This window comes from Takifugu flavidus, chromosome 20 (assembly GCF_003711565.1).
Source record: "Takifugu flavidus isolate HTHZ2018 chromosome 20, ASM371156v2, whole genome shotgun sequence".
Taxonomy (NCBI): domain Eukaryota; kingdom Metazoa; phylum Chordata; class Actinopteri; order Tetraodontiformes; family Tetraodontidae; genus Takifugu; species Takifugu flavidus.
Window position 1 is genome coordinate 8,391,772 of NC_079539.1, and position 23,487 is coordinate 8,415,258.

The window sequence follows — 23,487 nt, forward strand, 5'->3', positions numbered from 1 at the left end:
CAATGTATTTTTGTTACCCTGTCACTGACACAGGGGGGACTTTAAACTTGACCCCATGAACCAGGCATGCATCAGTGTGTTAAAGGGAATGATTTTTATTAAATCATTTCTGATTTCTACTCTCTCTTAAGTTATTTTGATATGTTGCCATAATTTGCATCAATTTTCCCGACACCATAAAAAGCATCTTTACATGAATATTTATTTTGGCTGCTATGTATATTAATATGCAATGTATCTTTTTAGCTGCTGATGGTGTAAATATTTGCTCAGGGCCAAAACCTAGCGGATTGAAGTTCAAGAGGAGAAAGACCACGTTTGGTCACAGGTCTGATAAGGACTCAGACTAAACCGTGTGCAGATGTGTGACCTGAAAATAAACTCTTTCTTCACCTGTCTGGCTGAAAGCGAGCTGATAAATGCAGCAGCGGTCAAACATTAATCGCAGGTCGATCAAAGTGGTGACACGCTGTCATGTTTACCTCCATTCGTGCATTCTGGAATATCAGGTGATGACAGAGATTGACAGTTAAATTTTTATTTTTTTTTTAAAGTAAAAAGTAAACAAAAACATTTGGGGGGGAGGGGGGTTGGTTATGTTCTTGGACCAGAAATATGGCACAACAGTTCAAATATATTCCATGATTAAAGGTTCAACACCATGTTTAAATACCCTGACTGCAATTTTTTTTTAAATGTTGATGTTATAGAAAATTAAAGTTATTAATTATATTGAAGAAAAGCATACAGTCATTTAATTGCAGCTTTATTTTATGTGATGTCATACAAAGTTCATTTTGAATGACTGAATATCTCATGGGAATTAATTTAAATTCCCTGATCTCCGAGTCAGGCAGCAACTATGAGAACCTCTAGAGTGCTGTTAATGGTTCATGAACTAGTAAGGCTTTATTCACCAAATGCTTTTTGCTAATATAATAATATGATTACACAATCACCACTGCACAAGTTTGGACCAGAAAAACAGCCTCAACAACCCCACCTCAGACAACTATTTAACCATATTAAATGACAGTGACAGAACATTTTACAGTGTATGATGAAATAACAACCGATTATTGATTTATGCGTTTAAACCTCTTCATAAGAATCTCTAAAATATTATAGTTACACAATTAAGGGGATGTATCAAAAGTACAGTATATCAAAATATTAGAGCAGAGTGACCGCTGATAACGCAACTTTCACAGGTTCAGTTCAATCCACCTTTATTCGTAAAGTGTTTGTTACACTTTAATCATGAGGTTTTTATGCAATATTGCAGCTGTTAATCTTGGTTGAGCTGGCCTTTCAAAATTTGGAGCTACGCCTTTATCAGTGGGATTATCATACCTAGCATGAGTGCATTTTCAAACTAAAATGTATCTTTCTTAAAAGAATGTTGATACAGTCTTTAAAATGAACTTTCAGATGAATTGATGAAGAATAGTGAACACTGAGCCAATTACAATAACAGAAAATAACCAGGACAATTTAAACTGTAGTCAAACATGTGTGTGTACTTTGCATTTAGTTTAGTTTTTAAATTAGATACTATCCCTAAATTGTTACTTCTGTATGAAACAATTTACAATAATGTAGATCTCAATTGACCAAGTGCCTTCAAAATTCAGCCCATCAGCCAATGGACAGAGTGCCATTATAATGTAGTCATGATTTTTATGTCAACATGCTATTCCCAATCAGGGATACATAACCAAGGAGCTAGGATATAAAGGCATTTCAACGCAGGCGTTTTAGACCTCAGTGAAGATCAGTTCATCAAAGTTATCATCATGATCATCATCGTCATCATGATGAGAATATTCAGTTTGTCAGGTAATTATTTATTTATTTAAAAAAATAAAGAGCCTAATTTCAGATCGGACTTCATGGTCACTGCGCATGCGCAGACCCCCTAGTTCAGACGTCATCTTTATGGTCTGTCAGGAAACAAGGATGTGACTGATTAAATTGATTCTTTTTACTGTGAGCAAAGAGAATATCATTTTTGGTCGTCTATAGAAAATACTGAGCGCCGTGGTATCGATTTGAATGCTTGAAAAGCCGACGAAAAACGGTAAGAGCCCTCATAACAGTGGCGTTTCCCGTGTTCTGTTGCTAGCTGTCATGTTATGCTAACTCGCTAGCTGACGTTGCCTTGCTCGTTATCTGATCGCAGGCTGCTGATCTCTACCCTAAATCTCTACCCTCTGCAACAAAATATTGGTGACATTTTGACTGTAAAGCCTAATGCACTAATGATTTTTACTAGTCTACCGATCTCTTGTTTCTTGTATCCACGGACACGTTTGACAGCACTTATTGATCTCACTATATTTGCTCGGCTTGATCACGCAATACAGTAATTCAGGGTTTGTTTTTCCGTTAGCAAAAGTGAACGGATTTTAAAGAAATATTCATGGAATGTGCATAATGGGCCAAGGAAGATCTAATTAAATTTTGATCATTCCGATGGGACCTTCCAGAGATCAAAGGTGGTGAGCCAGGGGGGTGCTGGCTTTGATCATAACGCGTTACTGTGTTACGTCACCTTGCTTTACCTTGGAATGAGTTAACTGCTTGTTTTTAAGTTGAACAACCTCCATTTAAAGAAGACAACTAACTCCGATCTCTCTAATCGGAATTATAGTCTATAATGTGCTGTCTCAACCAGTGATCCTTTCACTGAGGCTAACTCTTGAATAAAAGATGAGAAATAGAAACTCAAACTAAACTAAATTGTTGTACTAGCATGTGATACACAAATACCAATCATCATTTGAATTATCAAATTAAATTGACATAAAATATGCAGAAAAGTAATATATTTGAAAGCAGTCAGGCAACGTTTGAACTTAAAATACCATGGATCAAATTCATTTCAAGCAAAAAGCATTTTGATTAGTTTATTGTCGCTGGATCTTTTGCCTCATTCATGTTCTGGATTCTTCTGCTGACCGTAGACACTCTGTTGCCTGTCCTTTCTGGAATACAAAAGACCCTTTCATGGGTTTTTACAGGTCAGAATGCTTCTGTTTCACGTCTTTAATGATTTGCTGAGATAAAGGTTCTTGATTAATTGGGTTGGCATTTTTCTGTCAGCTTCACTCATCCTCACCAATGCAGTCAATGCTCTCTGTGGCATTTTAATTTGCCTTTGAACCACACCGTTATTTATTATCTAAATTTGTTTTTTCCTCATAATTGGTACTGGTATTCTTAGCTTCTGGAAAATCCATGATTCCAGCAAACCAAGGATTTATGAAAAGAGTAATGCTGTATCATTTTACTACCAGCCCTAATATGGAGGAATTAGTCTAAAAATCTCTAGAAAATCGTTCTCATTTAGATTGTTCAGTTTTATCGAACGAGACATGGATATGGTTTAACGCCCTTACATACCCCCTGATGATGTTGGGTGAGCGCTACATTTCATGAACGCCCCACACGAGCGTTCCACGTAACAAACTGGATTGTTGTCTTTTGCAGGTTTCGGAGATGAGTGGGGCGGCTCTGGGTATTGAGATCGTGGTGGTGTTCTTCTTGGCTCTGTTCCTGCTGCACCGATATGGAGACTTTAAGAAGCAGCAGCGCATGGTGCTATTTGGCACGCTGCTGGCCTGGTATTTGTGCTTCCTCATCGTCTTTATTTTACCTCTGGACGTCAGCACGGTCGGTTCCCATTCGAGTTATCAGAAATCTGCTCATTTGAGTTGAGAGATGCAACGTGTGTCTTTATTGTGTCTACACAGACCATCTACAAGCAGTGCAAGATAGACCAGGAGCAGGAGTCTGTCTCCACGCTTACCCCGTTACCAACCAACCACACAACATCAAATGCTACACCTACTAAAAGGTTAGAGAAAACATGTACTTCCTATATGACGGTGTAGAGATTTTATCAGATTTTTTATCTGTATTAGATCGGGTTTTTTTTTTGTTGCGTTAATTGGAGAGATTTTTCTTAATCTCAAGAAGAAGGTTAAGCTTTGTGACAAACAACATCAGGCAATGATTAGAGGATCACATTTACTGAATTCTGCAGTGCTGCTGCTTTGAACAGTCATCAGTGCGTGTGAGCAAAATCCACCAGAAATGAGTTCACAGCTCAGTTTTAACCCCCAATGATGTCCATCTAATCGAATGAGCCTTTAATCATGTTTGTATTTGCTTAGATAAGAAAATGATGAAATATCATTAAAGATCAATACTGGGAGATGAAGTAAATGCTGTCAGTAAAATTGTTGTTCCAGAAGAACAGGTGTTTCTTATTTCAAGCTTCTTCTGTAAAACAGCTTAGAGTGAATTGGAAGGAGAGTTTAAGTATATCAAACGTGACATGCAGCACGACGCCTGACATGAACTGACCCCGGAACAGCAGCAGCTACTGTAGTTCACTGCTCTTTCCTAAGACGGTGAAAGAGCGCCCCCTGTGGGTCACATGTCAGACAACAGTCCCTGTTCACCTCTTAATGCTGCTATAGCGACTAACTAAATATTGCCCCGGAACAAACAGACCATTTCATGTATGGTATGGTGGCCATGTCATCATGTGACATGCAATCCTTCTCAATTACAGTGTACCCACACCCTGCTACAAGCCATGGAGCTACATCCCCGATGGCATCATGCCTGTGTTCTGGAGGGTGGTGTACTGGACGTCCCAGTGTCTCACATGGTACTCATGAATCTACGCAAATGTGCATTGTTGGACTTGGGAACCACGCTGAGGTTTCTAATATGACATTTTTCAGGCTCCTGTTGCCCTTTATGCAGTCATATGCTCGATCTGGAGGGTTCTCCATCACTGGGAAGATTAAAACAGCGCTAATAGAAAATGCTATTTATTATGGGACCTACCTGCTCATCTTTGGCTCTTTGCTCATTTATGTGGCCGTGCACCCGGAGTGGCATTTGACTTGGTGAGTGTACTTTGTTGTACAATTAAAAGAACAAAGAACATCCACACGATAGAAATGGGGGTCTTTGCAGGTTCTGTAAATGATGTGCTGCACATGTGGAAAAGAAGGCCATTTGAACATAAAGATTAGGTCGGTATTTGTTCACAGCATCAGTGTCGTATCCGTCCTGCCTGATTCAGGTATGAGCTCCAGACCATTGGGATCACAGCAGCCAACACCTGGGGCCTGTTCCTTCTGGTGCTGCTGCTGGGTTATGGCTTGGTGGAGATCCCTCGTTCGTACTGGAACGCCTCGCGGCACGGACACTTGCTCATCAAGACCTACTTCAAGGCGTCCAAACTGATGACGGAGAAGGCCGACGCAGAGGAGAACCTGGAGGACGTCATGGAGGTGGGCAAGGGACAATGAAAGGCTTGCAAAGTGATTTGATGTCTGGCTTCACTGTTTTTGCCTTGCACTCGCTTGTGTCGCTGCAGGAGGTGAGAAAAATTAGTGAATCCATCAAATACAACCACCCGTTGAGGAAGTATGTTGATACAATACTAAGAAAAGTAAGTGGGATTCAAATCAACCATTAAGAGCTTTGTTAGAATTCATAGTTCAGTCAGATTGTCCAATGTCCCATCAGTGCCCTGTGGAATACCAAGAGAAGATGGGAAGGAACATGGACGACTATGAGGACTTTGATGACAAACAAAACACCTATCCCAGTGAGAAGAGCCTAGCAAAGCTTCACAAACAGGTGAGGTCGATGTGGGTTTTGGGGGAATAACATTTATTGCACTTAGACCGCAATGGTCTCGAAATTGAGCCTTGCAGTGCACTCTGATTTATGTTCCATGGGTGTGTGTGTTTATTCGCAAAGGTGATCTATGCGGTTCAGAGACACAACAGGACTCGTGTTCAGTGGCAGATGCTCCTGCAGCAGGCCATCCACCTGGAAGACGTGGCTAAAAATGAAACCAGTTTAACCCACCAGTTTGTTCACAGCTTCCCATCCGCTGAGCCAGATGGTTGGTTCACCCGCTACATTTACACGCCAACTGTGGGTGAGTTTGGGTCACTTTTTACAGTTTTTTAAGGCTTTATCTCAGATTTTTTAATCATGTTTCTGGGTGTGCGTTCTTACGGACTCACAGAGTGGTACTGGGAGTGTCTGCTGAAGCACTGGTTTTATCGTCTGCTGTCTGTGATCCTGGCCCTGTTCAGCGTGGCCGTGGTCTGGTCTGAGTGCACGTTCTTCAGCACCAGGCCCGTCCTCTCATTATTTGCTGTTTTCATCCAGTTGGCTGAAAGAGACTACAATTATTTATACATTGAGGTGAGTCTCATCAACAGAGTGATGATGTGGCTATATTGTAGCTGAGACTGTAACAAAAACAGTTTAAATGATATATTGCTCTGTCAATAATAGAGACAGAAATAGTTTCAAAGTGCTGTCACTGGGAATCACTGCCAATGGGCCTAACCTGTATGTTACCTTTTTCTCCACCAGATGGCGTGCTTTATCACAATCTTCTTCCTGTGTACGTGCGTTTACTCGACCGTTTTCCGCATCCGGGTTTTCAACTACTACTACTTTGCCTCCCATCACCAGACTGATGCTTACAGCCTCCAGTTCAGCGGCATGTAAGCAAACACTCACTTTCAGAACATGTGACTCCGAGAGTCTGGGAGTTCTCTTTTTAAATAACATGGAATAATGAAAGAAAAGTATTTAAGATTATCATCTAGCATTCATAGCCAAATCCAGCTTTCATGTGGTGTCATAGAAAAACTTGGTTTCAGAGAAATACTGTTTAATTCTTTTAACCAATGGATAAACTTGAGTTATTGTGGAAGAAAGGCTGTCCCTTCAAAATATTACTACAATATATTTTATTTCTAAAGCACTTTTCTAAAAGATATTCAGATCAAATGAATAAAATGCCCTTTTTTCTGCAGGTTGTTTTGCCGTTTAACACCCCCGCTCTGCCTGAACTTCCTGGGATTGATCCACATGGACTCTGCCATTTCCCATCAACAGAAGGAGCAGACTGCGTACACCTCTGTAATCACTGCACACAACAGTAACTACAGATACACCCCGCTGTCATCAAACATCTGCTGAGCTTGCTTTTCTTTTTCAGATCATGGGTTCAATGCATGTTATTTCTTTCATCGCTAATGGCTTCTATATCTACTACCCCATGTTGATAGTAATCCTCTGCATCGCCACCTACTTCAGGTGAGATAAGTGGTTAAACAGGTAGATTTGCTGTCACCAGAACACTCGAGACTGCTTGTTAATGTGGTTGTAATAACTTTTTTATACAGTTTCGGGACCCGTTGCCTGAACCTTCTGGGCTTTCAGCAGTTCATGGGCGACAATGAAATGACCTCTGACCTGATCGATGAGGGCAAGGAGCTCATCAGGCGAGGCAAGGCAACATTTCGTAACAGTTTCAGCTCTAATTTGTAGGATTACAGCCATTAACCTTCTAAACTTAGTGGATTCTTTCACAGAGAAAAGGAAGCGACAAAGGATTGAAGATGGTGAGAACAGACGAAGGGTGAGTCAAAGAGAACAGATCATTTGAAATTGCATGACAAACCAGTGCCAGTGAAGGAAACCCACCTGTATACAGGAAAAATGAACACAAACACATCTTAAAGAGATTTTCCTTTGATCACTTAAAACCTTCCGAGGTGGAGCAGGGAAATACCTTTCACTGCTTTTTAAAATTTAGATTATTTCAGAAAAGAAAGACAAAGCCAGTCGATCAGAGCCTTTGGTAGAAAACTACCAGATTTGTAGTTCTTTGTAGCGATGTGAGTTGGGTTCTTTCAGGAGTGGAAGGAGCGCTATGGAAACCAAAGAGAAGAGTACTCATCGAGGAACAGGAGCGTTCATGAACTGAAGGAGACCAGTTATTCAGACACCGTTGCCCCCGGCAACAACAGACGTAGGTCCCGGCCAGACCAGTGTTGCTCTTTTCAGTTTAGTATCCGTTGTTAACAAGTGATGTCATTTCACTCTTGCCTGCAGAAGCAAAATACTCCCGGTCGGGGAACCGGACAGAGAGGGACTGCATTGAGCTGCTGCAGGACGCCGAACCCTTGGACTTCAACGGGGATTCGCTAACAGACAATCCCTTGGAAACAGAGTCTGGCAGGTAAAGCAGCCGCGCTCCCACAGCAGAGACACCAGGGCGCTTAATACATGAAGCTGAGATTTGTGGTGCATGTGGACTTTTCTCTGTCTCTCCAGAAATACGGGCGGGCGCTATCTGTCCATGTCCTCCTCTCGCAGCCGAATATTCGACGACGTCTGATATGGGTGAGGGAGAACGTGAAAGGGAGCCATAAACCGGAGCACTCACATAATGTCACTGTCCAGGAAGCGAATGTACCCCCACAACCTCCAGCCTAGTGCCATAGGCTGCTCCCTCCTCTCTGAGGATGCACGGTAAATTTATAAAAAAATACAAACAAAATCCGGGCATGTGCGTATCATTGCAATGCTGTATCTTAGTAATTTCATTACTAAACTGAAAACAGGCACTTTTAAAGTAATATAAAGGTTACATAAACTATTCGGTATGAAGGAACCCTTCGATCTGTGTCCATGTATATTAGCTGCATGTCGGCTGGAGTCGCCTACGAACTGTCTGAGCACGTTTGTCCTTCTGCAGCCCTTCACTTTAATGAAGGCTAACGGAAATAGTTTATTTATTGTGTTCTTTATTTTCCACGTCCACATGGTGGGTTTATTTATGTTTCTCTTTAGAGAAACAGTCACATTTACTGATCTGTCACTTGAAGGTTTTGTTGCATTTTCAGTGTGATCCATATCTGGTAGGACGTCCCAATCCTCCATGGAAGCATATAAACAATGAATTTGAACCATAAAGTCACTGAATTCAGACTGTTTCTTTAAGCATTGAAATTCCTTGCACAGGACTTGGATGCAGGACAATCCCAGCTGCCAGTAACATTGAAATTACGAAGCTATATTTGTCTTATCCTCAGGCACTATAGCGACATGTTTAACTTAGTATAAACATGTGATGATTTTTGGGTTCTAAACCATCTGAAGCTGGTGTAGTTTAATGTTATACTGAGCTAAAAATGGCAGTCCTTCTGATATATTCTGAGGTTTGCATTGTTCCTGGTTTTCTTTATGTCAGCATTGATCTCCACAAATACATTACATTCAGGACATTGTTACCACATTTTATTGACAATTGATTTTTACAATTTCAATAAAAATCTGCAGTGGCTTCTCGCTGAACAGAAAGAAAAGAATCCTGTAAATCAAAGGATAAAAGAAGTAATTGTCTTTGTTTTGTTGTACTATTGATGAAAACTGGAAAAAGTTATGAAGGAATTGGTACAATGATGGTCAAAATTGACATTATTTTGGTTTTAGCTACTGCTAATTTCTTCATTTTAACTTAATGTCAGTTAACCCTTTGAAAGACCACACACCCAAGTCTATATAAGCAATTTCATTACTAACATCTGTTTTTTTTCATGTTTATCAATAGCTAAGGCTTAACTTTAGTACCAAAACTGTGAATGGGAGCATTATTATTTTAAATATAAATGTACTGTATGCCTTCAGAGGGTGGTGGTATGAAAAAAAAGGCCTACAGGTAATAACTTCCTGTTGGGGATGCAGATTGTACAGTGTTTCTATACGTAGTTGAAGCATTTACATAAAACAGCAATCCCAGAACAACAGAAGCAGCACTTCTTCGAGTAGGTGCAGCAGGTAAGCCAGTACACGCCTCTTCAGTCTTGAACGGCCTGTTTGGTTTGTTCACACTGACAAGCTGGTTCCTCTGGAATGGGATAAAACACTGGCGTGCCTTGGGAAATATTAGATGTTTGAGTGGGAATTAGCATTTGTGTTAACTTCAGTTTCACAGGAAAATGCTGACCTTGGATATGTACACTGTAAATATCCTGTATATCTTATTTTGTATTATGTGGGTTAGTGGCTGTGTGTGTATCTTGATTGTTTTCCCTCCCTCAATTCCAGAAGAATCCAAGTCTGCTATTGATCATTGCAGGAACCAAGTATTGATTTTATGTCCTTGATATCAGAATATTTATTGTCCTTTATGATCTTGGCACATTGCGGACCAGTTTTGCAGACCTCCAGTAGATGTAATGAATTGTTCTCCTCATTGTTCTCTTTAATAAAAAGCTGATGTATCTATGTTTTACTCAGTGTTACATCAATAAAATATCATTCAACACACTTGACCTTGTCATCAGCCATATGAAGTAAAAACAATTACAATTTGCAATAAAAAAAGGAATCATTTATTGTTTATTTTTGTTATTGCTGAAGCTTTGAAAAAAGTAACATGCAACACACACACACGGTATAACAAAGATGGAGGGTTTTTCAAGAATCTTCATAAACAGCAGATAAACTGATGATCACTTGTCTTCATTTTTAACATTCTGTTTAAAATGTGGGGTTATTTCTCCTTTGACTGGCTGAGCGTTTAGATATTGCAGATGGAAAAAGAACCCTTAAATTCAAAAGTGAAAGGAGACAGCATGCGATGGGCACTGCCCTGACTCTTCCCATCATTTCCATGAAACCATGTGACCCCCCTCCACCCCTCCCTCTTTATAGTATAAATTCACATCGTTACATCTCCACCATCACATTTCTGCACAACTCTCCAGCGTTGTAAGTACAGTTAAACTTCAAATACGAGGTTACAAGCGTGTTTCTGGTATTTACTGAAGACGATTGAAAGCTGCAGAATTACATTTAAAATAGATGCAAATTAATGGCACGACTGTGACTTGACAAAATCGGGGCTGTGAGGCTAATTTTCTTTAATATTTTAATCACCCGTTAGATGTTCTCGCTTCCAGATCAGTTTAAAAAAGAAAACGAAAACCTTATTGAATAAAAGGTAATATTTTTCCGTTTTTGTCACAGTGTGAACATTTGTAATATTACTGCAAAAACAAAGACCAAGTTTAACAGTTTAAATTTGAATTGTCTATTTTTCTGTGCACGATTAATTAATTTGCGCGTGACAGTCTGTCAGGTGACGTCATGATTTTCGAAATAAAATCACTGTTAACTTCCGGTTGGTGTTTTGATTTTGGGGGGAAGCCCTCCCCCAAAAAAGCTTTCAATACGTCTCTGATTTTTTTCAAAAAGGAACAAATTTATTTACCAACCCAGCATTGGATCAGTTAGCCCAGATAAATATAATAGAGGAGCTGAACACAAATGTACATTCATTTAATTAGTATATTAAAAATAAATACATTATCATACAGAATTAGCAGAAATGTAGATATTTATATTCAAGCATTTACCCACATTTTTCATTCTCCACAATTCATTTCGTATAAATTTATTTTACAAGCGTACTCCTGATTAGGAATAACAAGAGATAAATGGATGTTGTGTGTAACAGTCTTTAAATTATTGCTTGCATTGTAACATTGCACATAAACATTGGACTGTAATTCTACTCAGCTCCTCTACACTCATATAACACACTGGCTGGCACACGGGTGATGACTGTGTTTTTCTCACATCTACAGAAGTAATCAGCATCTCAACAGTCACTCACCAGGGACATGTTGCCATGGAGAGGTGAGTAACGCATCGTATAAAGTAAGAAGTAACAGTTCTACTTTAATTGTTTAGGGTGGTACTTTTGTACTGTTGTGTAACAGTATGCAAATTCTTGATGAATAGTTCATTAATCATCCTCCATACTAATTATAATACTGTGTAACAGGATATTTATGTTTTTAATCAAAATATCACTGTTTTTATGTTTTTTAAAAACTATCTCTCTCTCTCTCTCATATATATATATATATATATATATATATATATATATATATATATATATATATATATATATATATATATATGTGTGTGTGTGTGTGTGTATATGTATATGAACATCTCGTTTCCACAGCCCATCTAAATTTGACAGCATTACCTGTAAAGAACTGATCCGTGGTGGATCTCCAAAAGTCTACCAGCTGAAGCCAAAATCAAAGAACATTGGAACGCTAAAACGAATGACCCTCGGAGAAAAGGATGCAAATACAAAAAACAAAACCATCCTGCTTTTGGGTGAGACGGGAACAGGAAAATCCACTCTGATCAATGCCCTCGTCAACTACGCCATCGGGGTGAGGTGGGAGGACGACGTCTGGTTTGAGATTGTAGAGGAAAAGCAGACAGTCAGTCAGTCCGAGAGCCAGACGTCAGACGTGATTGTGTACGAGATCTTTGGTTTTGAAGGTAGAGTTCTTCCTTACTCTCTGACCATCATCGATACTCCTGGGTACGGAGACACCAGAAGGGTCAAAAGAGATGCCATCATCAGACAAAGACTGTATGACTGGTTTCGCTCGGAGGATGGAATTCATGAGCTCAGTGCAGTGGGCCTGGTGCTGAAAGGCAGCGAGAATCGACTGAGCGACCGGCTGCTGTACATCTTTGATTCAGTGGTGTCTCTGTTTGGGAAAGATGTCAAGAACAACTTCATTGCCCTGATCACACACTCGGATGGAATAACGCCAAAGAATGTCCTGAACGCTCTGGAGGATGCAAAAATCAAGTGTGCTAAAGACGAAAAGAAGCAAATCATTCACTTCTTGTTTAATAACTACCAGAAGGAAGACAGGTCGGAAAACTTTGAAATGCTTAAAAATGCTGACAACACATCGCTGAAGGGGTTGATTGGGTTCACAAGATTTCTGGCTGGAATTGAACCCCAAAAGCTGAAGATAACTACCGCCGTCCTCAACGAGCGAATCCGACTGGAGGCCTGCATAAAAAACCTAAAAGAGAGAATCACCTTTCTTGAGATGAAGCAGAGCGAAATTCATAAGACTCGGGAGGCTCTTGCAAATTATGAGCAGGAGATGAAGAAGAACGAGAACTTCACGGTTGAGGTAGAGAAGGTGTACAAAGAAAAGAAGAGCGTCGATAGCGGCCTGTGGGGGCTGCTGTTCTATGAAGGGGCCACCTGCTGCACCGTCTGTGAGGAGAACTGTCACCAGCCTGGATGCACCATAGCCTGGTATCCCAAACACTGTGAAGTGATGAAACGTGGCCACTGCACCTCCTGTACCAGGATGTGCCCCGTCTCAGTCCACGTAAAAGAAAACTGGATCTATGTGAACAAGACAGAAAAGGTCAAAATGACCCTACAGGACATGAAAGAGAAATATGAAGCCAACAAGGCAGAAAGTGAGAGCAAACTGAGCCTTCTGGAAATACTGGAGAAGAAAGTAAAAGTACTGGAAATGGACAAGGACAAGATGTTGAATGAATCCCTCCAGCATGTGGAGGCGCTGGAAAAAATCGCTCTGAATGTCCCGTCACTGTCCACTGTGGTCTGCCTGGATTTCCTGATCAGCAAACTGGGGGAGAGCAAGACAGAGATGAAGAAGAAACTGGAAGTGATTAAGAGTAAAATGGATGATTGGACCCAAGCTGCACTCTCCTACAAAAAATTGGTCGATGTCGAAAATGCCATCGAAGCCGCCGACTTCAACTATTGAAATCTCATCAATTTCACATTGACCCCCTAAAAGTACTTATAATCCCATATCCAATAAATAGATGTGTAGTTGTGATTAAGCATGACAAATGACTTTAATTGTAAATGTTAACATAAAAGGAATAAAGATAGAAGACATGAAAAGTCATGATTACTAAAGTGCTGATAAGCATATGTGTGTAATACTGAAAAATAAATACAACAAAATATAAATAAATACATTCAGAACAACTTCAACAAGACTTGACATTTTCTAATTTGATAGTGTTGTTGTCGTCTTGTCAGTTTATGCAACATGACAAAACGGGAAGTGACCATTTCAAATAACACATATCAAATTGGATCCAACAACATACAGTATGAAATGCTGACACTTGTCCATCCCGGTGTTGTGGAGGCATGAGGAGACAAAAAAAAGTGTGGCTGCAGCATTCACACTGTTGGTATGAATGTCCAAGTGTTTTTGTTCTGATGTGAAATTCTCTGAAAGGTTTCCAGAAAGCAGCCAGTAGTAGAAACAAATAATAAAGTTAATTGAATAAATTACTCCTTCTGTAGCTTTTTCCTACAAATAATTAATGCACCACCTGGCATGAAAAAAAAAGTGGCCTGGCCACCTTTGCAAATAGGTAAGAGCCTCCTCATGGATAATTCCTGCAGCTCTATTTCAGCTGGCAACAAATTGTTTAACCCCAACTGATGCCATGCGTCACTTCTCAGTTGTTGTCATGGAAACGATGTTCGTATGTTTCAGCAGGATCAAATCTTTGGCTGCATCAAGCTGAGAATCATTTAAGGAGATTGCAAAAACTATTTAAGTTGGGTCAAGAGCTGCATTGTTAAAAACTGGAAGGAGGGCGGGGAACCATCGTCTTCGAGGAAGAAACATGTTTGGAGTAAAATCCTAAATGACCGGGATCACTTAAACACTAATCACTATTCCCTTATTTTAAACATGCAAGTGCAAATAAAGACAAACAAATGTGAGAGACAGATCATAAATAAGAACACACAAATAGTGCCAGTTACATTTGTTTGAACATAATATACATGCTTGAAAAGATGAGGAACCTTCTCCTGGAACAGACAGATGTACAGTAGGTGCCACATATACAGAGAACATCCTTAACTTCAGCAACATGTCAGCATTTATACTAATCGTATTGGTAGTGACAGCGATGATAAAGCACATGACATCTATGAGGACACAAAAAGAGTGAGAGACAGGATCTGTGAAATTCAATTTTATAATGTAGATCTTGACACTATTAACTTACTGTGTATTGTCTTATATATGTAGCCAAACAAACAGTCTCGACCAGGGGTCACCAACACAGTGCCCGTAGGCACCAAGTCGCCCGCAATGACCACATGAGTCGCCCACAAGCCTGTTCTAAAAATAGCAAAACTCGCAAGTGAGGTGCGTCTAAGAAAAAATTTTTCTACCGCTATTTTTTTTAAATCACACCTGCATTTACATAGATTTTAAAATGACAATGTTTTAAAAATAAATAAAAATATAAATAAAGTGAAGGTGAACTCTGACCTAGTTCAAAGGTCAATATTGTGCGCATTAAAGAACCTTTGCGCTTGTGGACAATAAACTAGCGGGAAGTGAAGATGGTGAGTGGAGTGCAATTTTCTACCCCAAAAACATGGCAAAAAGACGACAGTAAATTTATCATTTTCAAAGTGAATGGGAGGAAGAGTCATTTTTTACTACTGTGAAAGGAAGGTGTGTATGTTGCATCTGTGGGGCGACTGTGATGACGGCGAAGCAGCACAATGTGGAGCGATGCTTCACTACGCGTCATGAAAGCTACAATGCTAATGCTAACTACCCACCGGGAAGCATTCTACAGTCAGAGAAGGCCCATGAGCTAAAAAGTGTGTTTATAAAATGTAACAGATTTTGAGCAGAATTGCAGTAGATTTGTTCAGTTAAGATTTATTCAATATGAAAGTTAATTTTTTTAAATGTTGCATAACTTTTTAAAACATGGTTCAACATAGTTTATGAATTGTTAAAATGGTTTAGTTTCTTATGGTTGAAAGGGTCTGGTGAAAATGTAGAAGTGATCATCTGAACAATTGCTGAGATTAATAATAATAAAGTGTTGAATATTGATCTTTTCTGTTGCCCACTTTAAGTTATTGATACACACACACACACACACACACACACACACACACACACAGACACAATTTGTTATTTTAGAGGAGTGTGTCAAGCGGTAGCCCTTCACATGACTCGGTACCCATGACGTAGCTCTTGGTTTCAAAAAGGTTGGTGACCCCTGGTCTAGACAGTAGACAGCATAGAGGTAATAGATGTTGAAATTTACCGTAAACTTATTGATATTTAAGTACTTTTGTATCAGATAAATACTTTAAGCTTTTGTTCGACTGGAGTTTCAATAGCTGACTATTTTCCCAATTGAACATCTTTATCTTTGTGCGTCACTGCTGCCACCAAGTTCTGCCTTCTTCAGAGAGCACAGAGACACAGTGGAACCAGACTTGTCGGACCACAGCCCAAACCCGGGGAAGAGGGCTTCGGTGAAAGTGGTGTTAAAGGTGTGGAGGTGGTTCATCGTGCCAGAGGCGACCGTGTAAAAAGACAGCGAGCCGGCAGCGAAGTCCAAATACACCGCGACTCTATTGGAGGCAGGAGATGAGTGTGGGATCAATGTTCTGTTTCTTTTGTGACAGACGGAGAACCCTTTGATCTCAGAGCAGAAAAGGCTCCAAGAACAACTGTTCACCCCAAACACACAGTCGGCATTGTTCCCTTTCCTGCAGATTCCTCTGTAACTCACTGAGATATCAACATCGCCCCTCCAGTCCACTTCCCAGTAACAACGTCCGGTCAGACCGTTTTTGCACATGAGCTGAGACCAGTTGTCAAACCTGTCTGGGTGTTCTATATACGGCTGCCCCTCGGCCACGAAGGTCACCTTCCTGTTGTGGTCAGACAGCTTCAGTTTTCTGTTGATGGTGTTTGTGTCCAGCACAAGTTCGCAGGCATCTAATGGAGAGAACAGTACATAAAGCTTCTGTTGATGGCGCAGAAGAGACAGATTTTAAAGTGTTAACTTTGGAAACAAGCTTACACTTTGTCAGACCGGCTCTCAAATATCTTGCTCCACCAGGCTCCAACCTAGAAGAACAGTTCACTTTGTCAGCAGGTTGATAAGTGATGTGGAATTCCCCAAGGCTAAAAATATATATTATTTTAAGAAACATGAACAAAGAAAACTACTTGATAGGTGACAAAGTACACTTTTAAAAGACAATTACTTATTATAATAAGCAGTCTTTATTATTTATTGGGAATCCTACATGTTATCTGCGCTGATATGTACGTTTCCATTGATTTAAAAATGCGTTTCTTCTCTCTTAAAGCCTTGCATGTTCCTACCTGAGATCATCTTGTGCAAGGAAAGGGAACAACTGATTCCATGTTGCACCTCCTGGATGGTTATAGCTCAGGTCCAGCTCCCTCAGACAGCTGCCGTTCAGAGCAGAGGCCAGAGAAGCACAGCCCACGTCTGTGACCAGGCAGCCCGACAGCCTTCAAACACACAAGATGACAAGCAACGCGCTATCATTATCACTATAAAGGTTGACCTTGAGTTCACTAATGAGAACTATAATTAGGAAATCCTAGTTTGGGGATTACACCTCGCACACCTCAACACTGACCTGAGCGTCTGCAGAGAGCACTGGGGAGCTTTCAGTGCGGCGGACAGCAGCTCCACTCCAGAATCCCCCAGGTTGTTGTTATTTAGCTCCAGTTCTCTCAGACTCAAGGCCCGGAAGTTGAGTGCTGATGCCAGAACTTCACAGCTTTTCGGTGAGAGGTCACAGCCACTAAGTCTGGAGACACGTTGACCGAGAGGACAGTGTGATAAGACATAAAGAAATAAACAGTGACACCATTCGGTGATAATACTGCTGTGCTATTACCAGTTATGGATATAAGCACTTAATCAGTTTTGTATATTTAACAATATAAAATGTTATTGTGTTTAATTTGATATTTATTGAGAATACTGACCGGACTACTTCCACTTGACAGTGTGGACTGTTTAATCCATCTGACAGTAACATTAGTCCTGAATCCTGGATGTTGTTGTCACTCAGATCCAGATCTTTTATACTCGAGGTCTCGGTGCTAAGAACTAAAGCGAGATCTCTGCAGCTTCCCTCTGACAAGTTACAGCCGCTCAACCTGTAGAGGCAGGAACCAGAGTTCATGACTGTGCATTATTGACACTGGTAATTTGGTGACATTGATACGGCTGCAGTTTTGCAACAGATGCTCATTTAAGCGTCACCTGAGTTTATGAAGCATACAGTGTGGATCCTTCAACGCAGCGGACAGCACCATTACTCCACCATCTCCAAGAGGATTGTAGCTTAGGTCCAGCTCTTTTAAGTGGGAGGGGTTGGTTTGCAGTGCCAAGGCCAGACAAGCACAACTGTCCTCCGTGATCACGCAGCTTGATAACCTGCAAAGAGAAGAGGGGAGGAGGTGCATCACCTCTTCCTGCACAATCTTCATTGCATCATTCCTTACCAGTTAGAATGAGTCCAGCAGTCCAGAGGTCCTTGGATAAGCACCATGTTTATACGTTGTTAGCGCCACAATGGATTTGACATGAAACAACTAAGATTCAGATTGATTTCATTTTTATCCATTTAAGGCCCAGAACCTGCATTTCTGGGAGCTTAAAATGAAAATCATTTCCACGAATCTCCTACCTTTTCATTGATAGGGATTTTGATTTCTCCAACCCTAACCTCCAGTGGACATCACCAGTTTCTCCTCATTCCTGTAGGTACTTTGCACCCTCCTTTCTTGTTTTAGGACTGTTTAATTGCTGTACATCCAACAGTTTTGGCAACTGTTTACTAGCAAATTTAACATTTATGGTGATTCATTTACAGAACTTGACTCTACCTTTGGTATTTTAGAGTTTTGAAATCACAGCATGAAGCTTGTATCAAATTGGCTTGCAGGAAGATCTTCATGGGCCTAAGAAAATGACTAATCAATCAAACGGAAATAAGCAGTTGAGGGATCCTGACCTGAGACTTTGCAGATTGCAGCATGGACTCTCCAGTCCAGCGGCCAACAGCTCCATTTTTGGCTGCTCCAGGTTGTTGTCGCTCAGGTCCAGCTCTCGCAGAGCCGAGGACTCGGAGCTGAGAACCGAGCCCAGAAGCTTACAGTTGCCCATAGAGAGGTTACGAGCAGTTAATCTGAAAAGAATTATACATTTAAATATACATTGATTTTTTCCCCCATTGAATCTAAGTAATGCATGTCTGTGGGGTACGTACAGAGCTTTTCTGGAGGCTTTGAGCACTGGAAGCAGCATCGTAACTCCTTCCTCTGAATCAGAGTATTTCTTAAGGTCAAATGTGTCCAGATCTTCCTCTGATGACAGTAATATAAAGACCAGAGCTGACCACTGAGCAGGAGACAGGTCATCAGTGTCAGGACTTCCTGCTCTCAGGTACTGCTGAATCTCCTCCAACAGGGAACTGTCCTTCAGTTCATTCAGGCAGTGGAGCAAGTTAATGTTTCTCTCTGGAGACAGATTTGGGTCGATCTTCTTCTTGAGGTACGTTCTCGTTTTGAGGATAGCTCGTGAGGCACCTTCTGTTTTTGTCAGCAGACCACGCAGCAGCGTCTGATTGGCCTGCAGTGAAAGCCCGAGGAGGAAGCGCAGGAACAAGTCTAGGTGGCCATTTGGGCTCTGTAAGGCTTCATCCACAGCACTCCTGTGTAAAGAGTTTAGATCTTGCTTTGGCCACTTAAATTTGATTTTTTGTTTGGACAACAGATTGACATTATGCTCGACAAATCTCAAATGGACATAGAGAGCAGCAAGAAACTCTTGAACACTCAGGTGGATGAAGCAGAACACCTTGGTCTGGTATAGACTTTTCTCTTCTTTGAAGATCTGCGTGAACATCCCTGAGTACACCGTGGCGGCCGTGACATCGATACCACATTCTGTCAGGTCGGATTCATAGAAGATCACGTTCCCTTTCTGGAGCTGCTCAAATGCTAGTTTGCCCAGACACTCGACCAAGTCCCTGCTCTGTGGGCACCAATGTGAGTCCGTCTCTCCTTTGCCGTCGTACTTGACATTTTTAAGTTTCAACTGGATGACCAGGAAATGGATGTAGATCTCGGTCAGGGTCTTGGGTAGCTCTGCTCCCTCTGCAGAGTTCAAGACATCTTCCAAAACTGTGGCAGTGATCCAGCAGAAGACTGGGATGTGGCACATGATGTGAAGGCTTCGCGACATCTTTACGTGAGAGATGATCGTGCTGGCATGCTGCCGATCTCCCAATCTCTTCCTGAAATATTCTTCCTTTTGCAGGTCAGTGAAGCCCCTGACCTCTGTTGCCCTGTCAATACAGTCAGCAGGGACCAGAGCGGCCGCAGCAGGTCGTGTTGTGATCCAGAGGCGAGCAGAAGGGAGCAGCGTCCCCTTGATCAGATTTGTCAGCAGCACGTCCACAGAGGCGGACTCCGTGGGATCGGTCACAGTCTTATTGCTGCGAAAGTCCAGAGGGAGTCGACACTCATCGAGACCGTCAAAGATGAACACAACCCGGAAGTGGTCAAACCTGCAGAGCCCTGCTTGTTTGGTTTCAGGGAAGAAGTCATGCACCAGTCCCACCAAGCTGTACGTTTTCCCTTTAAGGTAATTCAGCTCTCGGAAAGTAAAGGGGAAGATGAACTGGGTCTCCTGGTTGGTTTTGTTTTCAGCCCAGTCCAGAGTGAACTTCTGAGTTAAGACTGTTTTCCCAATCCCAGCCACTCCCGTAGTCATCACTGTTCTGATGGATTTGTCTCTTCCTGGCAATGGTTTAAAGATGTCTTCTCGTCCAACTGTTATTTCCTGTGTTTTTGCTTTCCTGGCCGCTTGTTCAATGTATCTAACCTCATGCTCATTGTTGACCCCTCCAGAACCCCCCTCTGTGATGAGGAGCTCGGTGTATATCTGATTCAGAAGGGTTGGACTTCCTGCTTTAGTGAGCCCCTCAGAAACCCACCTAAATTTTCCCTTTAGCCTAAATTTGAGATTGTTTTGACAGACGGCACCCAAAACCTCTGTAAAAATTTAAAAAAGGAAAATTAATCAACATATTTCTTGCGACACAAATAAAGCAAAGTTTATTCTGCAAGTTAGATCTCTCTCTTACTGCTCTTCCCACAGCCAGCCAGGTCCTTGTTGGTCATTAGGACCTGCAGAATCACCTCTTGAATCATCTTTCTGCAGCTTCCCATCTGCACTCCATCTTCAACCTCTATCCAAGGTCTCAAAAAGCATTCTGTACTCAAGACCTTCTGGACCCATTTCAGCTCATTCTTCACAATAGACACCAGGCTGTCTTCCAACAGCTGATGCAGAGTAACATTTTGGTTAGGATTATCATAAAGAGACAGGTTGTAAAGCAGGAGAAGTAGAAGTACAGACCTTAAATAAGGAATCCAGGTCTGTTTGACGTTGCTGAAAACATGGAATAATAGAGACAGTTGAATCCTTTGGGTCAACCCTGTGGAGGCAGCAAAGATAGGTTGGCAATGACTACAAGGAGAATTCCATCCAGGCGCCCAGTCGCCTACTTACCTCTGCTCCGCAGATGGCCGATCGTTTTCCAAGTTGACGATCAAGTCTTTAGACTGGTGGCTCCCAACGGACAGACATGGTGGCTCAGGAGAGTCTCGGCTCTGCTGCGGAGCACTGAAGTGAAAAGAGCTCAGGTAAATGTGAGTGATTAATAAATATTAGACGTTGTAGCTGGCGTGTTGCCTGTGTGAATTTTACAGTTGCAAATGCTGCACACGTTGCTGTCTCTTCCACTCCTCTAACCCTAGCCATGACCCTAATATAACCCCAACCTAACATAATCGTATCCTTTCTAGTATTTTTTTATCCAGCAATTTAGCTTTGACCCTATATTTACCTTTCTTCTTTAAAAAAAATTCTCTCAAAAATGGGAAGAATTTTACTATCGAATGATTCTAAACTCTATTTTTTACCTCTCCTAACATTTTCTGTGTGACTGACTGGGATACTCGCTCTGATCTTCTGACCCTCAATGGGAGCTTTTCCTTTCCCTCACACTACTCAGATCAGTAGGCCAGTGCAACAAAGTTTAAACCCAAACCCTGAACCCCAACCATGTTAATGACTTATGCATTTAAAAACTCTTTGATGATGTGCATGACAGAATTACATGGCTCCTCTTGCTCTGGCTGCCCGGGCCTGGTCTTGAACCTGGATCCCCTCCAGACGGGTCTGCAGCCTCCCCACTCACCGACAGTGCAAAAGAACTGCTACCCAAAACTCCAAACCCCAAACTGAACAGAATCCTTCTAACCTTGACCTAACCCAACCTGAACCCTAAACCCAGACATAACCTCAGTTTTAGAAAAAAAATCTTTAATTTTTATATTGCTGTTTGTTGACATTTTATGTACTAGTAATAAAAAACTGCACTCAAATGGGAGTGTGTGAAAGAAAAAACAAAGAAGATGACAATGAGGCAAGACGTGCAAACGTGTTGTTGTTCTGTGGTTTTGTTATTTTTTCTTCCCTTTATCATTTTCCCCAGCATAGGGACATAACATCTGTATTAGTTTTATGTGTACCTCAACTCCACTGTGACACTGTGAGGCGCTTTTAGCAAACTATCCCACATAAGGAGATAATCATTGTTCTCCTCGAGAGATACCGGTACATAAGGTCTTACCTGTCATCAGTGGAACATAAAGACAGAGGTTCTCTTTTAAAGACTGTAAAGATTTCCTTTGACTGGTTGCTCTTGCAGGACAGACAGACGGAATCGGGGAACTCGAGGTCTCTTTTGCAGGAGGCTGCAGCTTGGGTAAACATCAAGAACATTATTGTCATTATGTTTCCACATAACAAATTTAGATTAGTTACTTTAATATTCAAAACAAATGAATGGCACATTATGTAGAAAAATAACACACTCACTGCAAATAAACAAAACTAAATAAAGTACCCAAATGCAAAAATAAATGTAGAAGCAATTATTTTATTTTCAATGTACAATAAGTACAAAAACGTGCAGGAAAAGGTTCAGACTCTATTGCCACAGAACTCAGATTTAGCATTTGTTGTTTTCGTAGCACCAGTTTGACCTCATATAAAAAAGGTTAAGGTCATTGAATATTACACTACAAATGCCCCTTAAACCAAACTTTCTCATCCCCACATTACATGATTTCTGCCTGTGGGAGACTGGTAATCCAAGTTACCGACCTCCCCCAAACGATCCAACTGTCTGTGGAGGCCAGTCAGAACCTCCTGAGCCACACATGCTGCCCCCGGGAGCTGAGCCGCTGTCAGCGGGATGCACGCAAGGCGCAGGATGCGTGGCCCAATCCTGCTGAGTTTAATACCCAAAGCAAAGCAGCATGTCTCCTCATTAATGAGCAAATGATCAGAGTATCAAGATCACTTAGTTCATGCTGGATATGTGACGCGTTGCGAGAATACTTCAACTCATTTCTTCTAAGCCGTTTTGATATTTCTCACCTTCTGGCAACTCCTCTTGATCCAAGATGATGCTCATTTTTTTAATTAATTCAAGTGGAGCTCTAATCCAAGTTCGGGTTGCTGCAGTTGCTTCTTCTATATGCTCGGTAAATTAGATACGCATTTCAAATTTAGTCACATTTTGTTTCGCAGGGTTTACGCAGCTTTCACTTTCGCCCACCCTCATGCAATATACGTCTCTGCAGCCCCGGATGTGGCACTTTCAGCAACGCCCCTGTGGTCTTTGCAACAGCGCCACCTTGCGACTCAAACACAACGTGCCTGCGGCTCTGGAAGCAGCATCTGCGGCTCTGCGCAAACAATTGTAATTCATGATATTATCACATTCTCATCAACATATGCAGATCCACGCCTTTCTGGGACAACAGGACCGTTGGCTGATCATGTTTG

At 41.3% G+C, this 23,487-nt stretch overlaps 3 protein-coding genes across 5 annotated transcripts; 2 read left to right on the plus strand and 1 right to left on the minus strand.

Moving 5' to 3' along the window:
• Positions 1-1,889: 1,889 nt before the first annotated feature.
• lmbrd2b (LMBR1 domain containing 2b) lies at positions 1,890-10,173 on the plus strand. 2 transcript variants are annotated; one of them, XM_057017915.1, is made up of 19 exons: positions 1,902-2,080; positions 2,967-3,023; positions 3,493-3,675; positions 3,756-3,859; positions 4,583-4,681; positions 4,758-4,925; positions 5,105-5,315; positions 5,402-5,476; positions 5,554-5,667; positions 5,791-5,974; positions 6,065-6,246; positions 6,421-6,554; positions 6,870-6,975; positions 7,055-7,152; positions 7,242-7,345; positions 7,431-7,477; positions 7,756-7,870; positions 7,954-8,080; positions 8,176-10,173. In XM_057017915.1, the coding sequence occupies exons 3-19, from the start codon at positions 3,502-3,504 to the stop codon at positions 8,237-8,239; spliced, it is 2,106 nt and encodes a 701-aa protein (XP_056873895.1). In that variant the 5' UTR covers positions 1,902-2,080; positions 2,967-3,023; positions 3,493-3,501; the 3' UTR covers positions 8,240-10,173. The 2 variants fall into 2 exon arrangements, with proteins under 2 accessions (XP_056873894.1, XP_056873895.1); XM_057017914.1 differs by lacking the exon at positions 2,967-3,023 and having other exon boundaries at positions 1,890-2,080.
• On the plus strand, positions 8,230-13,720 carry LOC130516739 (uncharacterized). Of its 2 annotated transcripts, none has more exons than XM_057017917.1 (3): positions 8,230-8,373; positions 11,496-11,547; positions 11,882-13,720. In XM_057017917.1, exons 1-3 carry the CDS (start codon positions 8,367-8,369, stop codon positions 13,479-13,481), a joined length of 1,659 nt encoding a protein of 552 aa, XP_056873897.1. In that variant the 5' UTR covers positions 8,230-8,366; the 3' UTR covers positions 13,482-13,720. The 2 variants fall into 2 exon arrangements, with proteins under 2 accessions (XP_056873897.1, XP_056873896.1); XM_057017916.1 differs by lacking the exon at positions 8,230-8,373 and adding an exon at positions 10,981-11,029.
• Positions 13,551-23,285, minus strand: LOC130516737 (NACHT, LRR and PYD domains-containing protein 3-like). Its single transcript, XM_057017912.1, has 13 exons — positions 23,077-23,285; positions 22,265-22,394; positions 21,139-21,252; positions 20,986-21,064; positions 20,711-20,909; positions 18,830-20,618; positions 18,575-18,748; positions 17,821-17,994; positions 17,541-17,714; positions 17,186-17,359; positions 16,902-17,054; positions 16,594-16,640; positions 13,551-16,508 (listed from the first exon to the last, which is right to left on the minus strand). The coding sequence occupies exons 1-13, from the start codon at positions 23,111-23,113 to the stop codon at positions 15,928-15,930; spliced, it is 3,825 nt and encodes a 1,274-aa protein (XP_056873892.1). The 5' UTR covers positions 23,114-23,285; the 3' UTR covers positions 13,551-15,927.
• Between the last annotated feature and the right edge of the window lie 202 nt (positions 23,286-23,487).